The sequence below is a fragment of the Trypanosoma equiperdum genome (genome assembly GCF_001457755.1).
Source record: "Trypanosoma equiperdum strain OVI genome assembly, contig: ctg_1107, whole genome shotgun sequence".
Taxonomy (NCBI): domain Eukaryota; phylum Euglenozoa; class Kinetoplastea; order Trypanosomatida; family Trypanosomatidae; genus Trypanosoma; species Trypanosoma equiperdum.
In genome coordinates, this window is record NW_027123069.1 from 20,502 (window position 1) to 24,283 (window position 3,782).

The following is a 3,782-nucleotide window of genomic DNA, read 5'->3' on the forward strand; positions in this document are numbered from 1 at the left end:
GAAGTTCGTTACATTATTGACGACTCTGATCTTCTTTCCCCTTTCGTTAACCGTTGGTGTTGTGTGTATTTGTGTATGTGCTTGTTGATGCGTGGTGGTTGGGGTCACCGTGCTTCGTTGCCTTCACGTGTTGCTTGCCTCGTTGTTTCTACCTGAATTGTTGCCTCTTCCATCTTTTTTTTCTTTGCTTGACAACACCGTTAGCGTACAGGGAAGTATTGGGAGTTGTGGCTGATTTCCCGGAGAAAGTATTAATATTCTTGGGACTGTTTTATCCACTTATTTGCCGTTGTTTGAAATATATATATACTTTGTAGTACAGCAGGGTTGAGTTTTGTTGTCCCATTTCTAGCAGTAGGAGCAGTATTAGCAATTTTGTAGTATCGTTCAGTGTGTCTGTGTTCTAGTCCGTGCCACGTGGGAGTAAGGTGCGTCGGGACGACCCCAGTAAGGTACGCAGTTAGGATAAATCACGAACCGGTGCGGGTACAATTTTGAGCTCGCGGGAGGATGTGGCGTCGAGCTGGGGCCAATTTACCCCCCATTATTCCTGCTCTTACAGGATGCGTGGTTCCTTTTCCCGTCTGTTCTCCCCGACGAGTGATCCACGGCGAGGTTCGGCATCACAACACCGACACCAACAACACTCGCATCCCATGGGACTTCACGATGGCAAGCTATGAGGAGATCAACAACGTCATCCTCCCTAAGTTTCCGCGCAGCCGCCGCAGGAGCGCCATTATTCCACTGCTGCACCTCGCACAACGGCAACAGGGCGGGTACATCCCAGTGACGGCCATGTACAAAATTGCCCGCATCTGTGAGGTGCCTCCAATGCAGGTATTTGAAACAGTCACGTTTTACTCCATGTTCAACCGCCAACCTGTGGGAAAATATCACATTCAGTTCTGCGTCACAACCCCCTGCATGCTATGTGGCTGTGACGAACTCGTCCACCGCACCGAGGCATACCTCAATGTGAAAATGCATGGTACAACCCGTGACGGACTCATTACGCTGGGTGAGATGCAGTGCCTTGGGGCTTGTGTGAACGCACCCATGCTTGTGGTAAGCGACTACAGTCGGCCACCACGTTTTTCATATGACTTTGTGGAAGACCTTACGTGGGATAGTGTCAAGGAACTGATTGAGAACTTACGTGAAGGGCGCCCATTTAAGGTGGGGACGTGTCGAGAAGACCGTCGATGGTCGGAACCGGCAGGTGGCAGAACGTCAATTTTTATGAAAGAGCCACCAAAGCCGTATTGCAGGGACTTAGATGCGAAACCGGTACAACCAGGCGCCTCCACCGGCGGCGCAGCAAAGAAGTAGCAACGCGCCCACCTGCTGTTGTGCTGGTTCGTTGCAGCCCTTTCCAGTAGTGCCGAACCATTTGTTTACTCCATACAGGGCCCGTGGTGCGTATGTGCATATATATATATATATATTTATATATATACATGTATGTATATGTGTTTGTGTGTGTGGTGTGTGCAAAGGAGAGCGCAGGAGGGGTGGTGTTGACACTTGGTGTTTTGAAAAGGCGTGGGGAGTATCGTGTGCTAGTGAGGATGAAAATAACGTTCGTACTTTTTAAAGTCTATTGTGTGTACAGTAACAAGGTTTGCTGGCCGTCGTAGTGGGTATTTATGGGCCAAAGGAGTAATTTAAGTTGAAGGGTGGCGTATGAGGTATTTCTCTCATGTGCTGGTAACCGTTGGGCGAACTGGTGGGTCACATGCGCCTACCGATATATGGTCTCGAGGAACATGTTTAATAAATGCTCCACACACTGATTTTTTTCCCTCTTGTGGTCGCAGTCGTAGTCCATACGAGGTTACGCAACTGCTTGTGCACGTACTTCAAGATTATTTCCATCCAGTGAGTACGAGCCCTATTCTTCTTCCGAATGTTTTCTTTATTATTTTCTTCATTGTTTCGCTTCCGTAGTCTACACGCGTCGGAGAAAAGCGCGAGAGCTGTTGCTTCCATTTGCAACTCTAGCCACCGGCCCGCAGATATCAGAAAAAAAAAAGGAAAAGAAAGGTGACCGTCAAACATTTCTTTTTGGAGGAGTATCTCCATTTTTTTTTCTTTTCAGAAGGTAGACCCCTCGGGAGGAGTAACTAGTCTAACCAGCCCGAAGTTTACTGAAAGGTAGGGAGAAGACGTGATTTGCATATGTTCCATTCCAAAACCGCGCTCAGCTGCGGTGTGCGTGAGTTTCTAGAGAGTCAAGGGGTCCGCAATGCCCGTGTATCAATTGAGCTATTTCCAGACATTCGGGGTGTTAATGGCAGCCGCAACACAACGGCCAGCAGCATTGCCGTATCGGTTAGTGGCGATGAGCACCTTCCAGTGTTGGATCAACAGCAACTTTCTCCTTCCTTCACATGTGCCACCACTACAGACGCATCCCGCGACGGCAAGGCTGTTCAAAAGACTGCGGCAGCCGCGTCATTGTGTTTAAGCTCCACAACAGCCCATTCGTCGCCAGGCTCGCGGCATACGAGTGTTGTGCTTGTGGAGGAGCAAAAGACGACTGAGCAGCCCGTTCGCTACACTCCAGCTGCTGCCACTCCGGTATTTAGCATTCTCAGCACGGATGTGGGGGATGTCACGGATCGTCACGGAGCTTCTTCCCAGGGAGTGAGTAATGTTCATGTTGTTGACGTTGTTGAAGTGGAAGAACCACGATATCAGCCCATTTTTGGTGATGCGGGGATGGAAGCGAACCCTCCAAGCATTCTAATTTCCTCCTCAACAGGACTTCCATGCCGAAACAGTACCGGCCAGAACATTAACAACTCTAAAGCAGACTCCTTAAAGCTTCCTTCGCTCGCGGAGAAGGGCGATACCGTCACGAATAGCAACAACAACAGCAGCGACAAACTGACCCATGAAGAGAATACCAGCGGCGAATGCTTTAGCCGGGGCAAGGACTTAAACAGCAATGGCAATACGAAAAGGAAGGAACTGAGGCCGCCCAAGGTTTACTCTGGCCGCGTTGCACCGTGTGAAGAGGACAGTAAAAAACGTCTTCAAGACCTTCTGAGGGAGCAGGAAGCTATGGAACGGGAGAGTTTGGAGGGCCTTTCTCAACACGATAAAATTGTTAAGGAAGCGGAGAAGTACCTGGAGGAGTTGCGGCAAGTTTGGCATGGCAGTAAATCCTCCAATGGGGAGCAACCACCACGCCAACACCTTAGCGCCCCCAACGCACGACCTCAAAGCAGCTCACGAGGTCCGAAAAACCCGTCCACGGCTGTTGTTAACCTCAATGAAATCAAAGTAGTAAAATTTACACTTCCTACCAGTGCAAAAGCGAAGGAAGAAGTGTTGGTGCAACTCCGAGCCAGCGCGAAAGGGGCCCAACATTTAACGAATAAGGATAAATTTTCCCTACTGCTGCGGGAGCAGCAAGCAATGCTGCACGACAATGCCTCCACGGAAGAGGAGTACCAAAAGCTGCTCCAGCAGGCTGTTTCTTATCATGAACGGACGAATTAAGTTAAGCAAGGGTTTGGATAAGGGGATAACGCGCGGTTACGTGAATTCATAAAGTCACAAAGTAATTGGATTGTAAGGGCCATTGGGAGTGATTTTAAAAAAAAAAAAGGAAAAAGAGAAGAAGGCAAAGGCCCCATCAAATAGTGAAGGAAAGGAGGAACTAAAGTATGCGTACGTGTACATGTCACTATTCCTAATGGCTTTTGGACCAGAATGTGTTTTTTCGTCAAGAGCAGAAGTGAAACGATTCCCACCGGCACAACACGACGAGG

General features: G+C 49.0%; 2 protein-coding genes across 2 annotated transcripts; both read left to right on the forward strand.

The window, feature by feature from the left end:
* Positions 1 to 510: 510 nt before the first annotated feature.
* On the forward strand, positions 511 to 1,332 carry TEOVI_000728500 (NADH-ubiquinone oxidoreductase, mitochondrial, putative; the record flags this gene model as incomplete). Its single annotated transcript, XM_067220273.1, has 1 exon — positions 511 to 1,332. The coding sequence occupies one exon, from the start codon at positions 511 to 513 to the stop codon at positions 1,330 to 1,332; it is 822 nt and encodes a 273-aa protein (XP_067076374.1).
* Positions 1,333 to 2,181: 849 nt separating this feature from the next.
* Positions 2,182 to 3,510, forward strand: TEOVI_000728600 (uncharacterized protein; the record flags this gene model as incomplete). Its single annotated transcript, XM_067220274.1, has 1 exon — positions 2,182 to 3,510. One exon carries the CDS (start codon positions 2,182 to 2,184, stop codon positions 3,508 to 3,510), a length of 1,329 nt encoding a protein of 442 aa, XP_067076375.1.
* Positions 3,511 to 3,782: the final 272 nt, after the last annotated feature.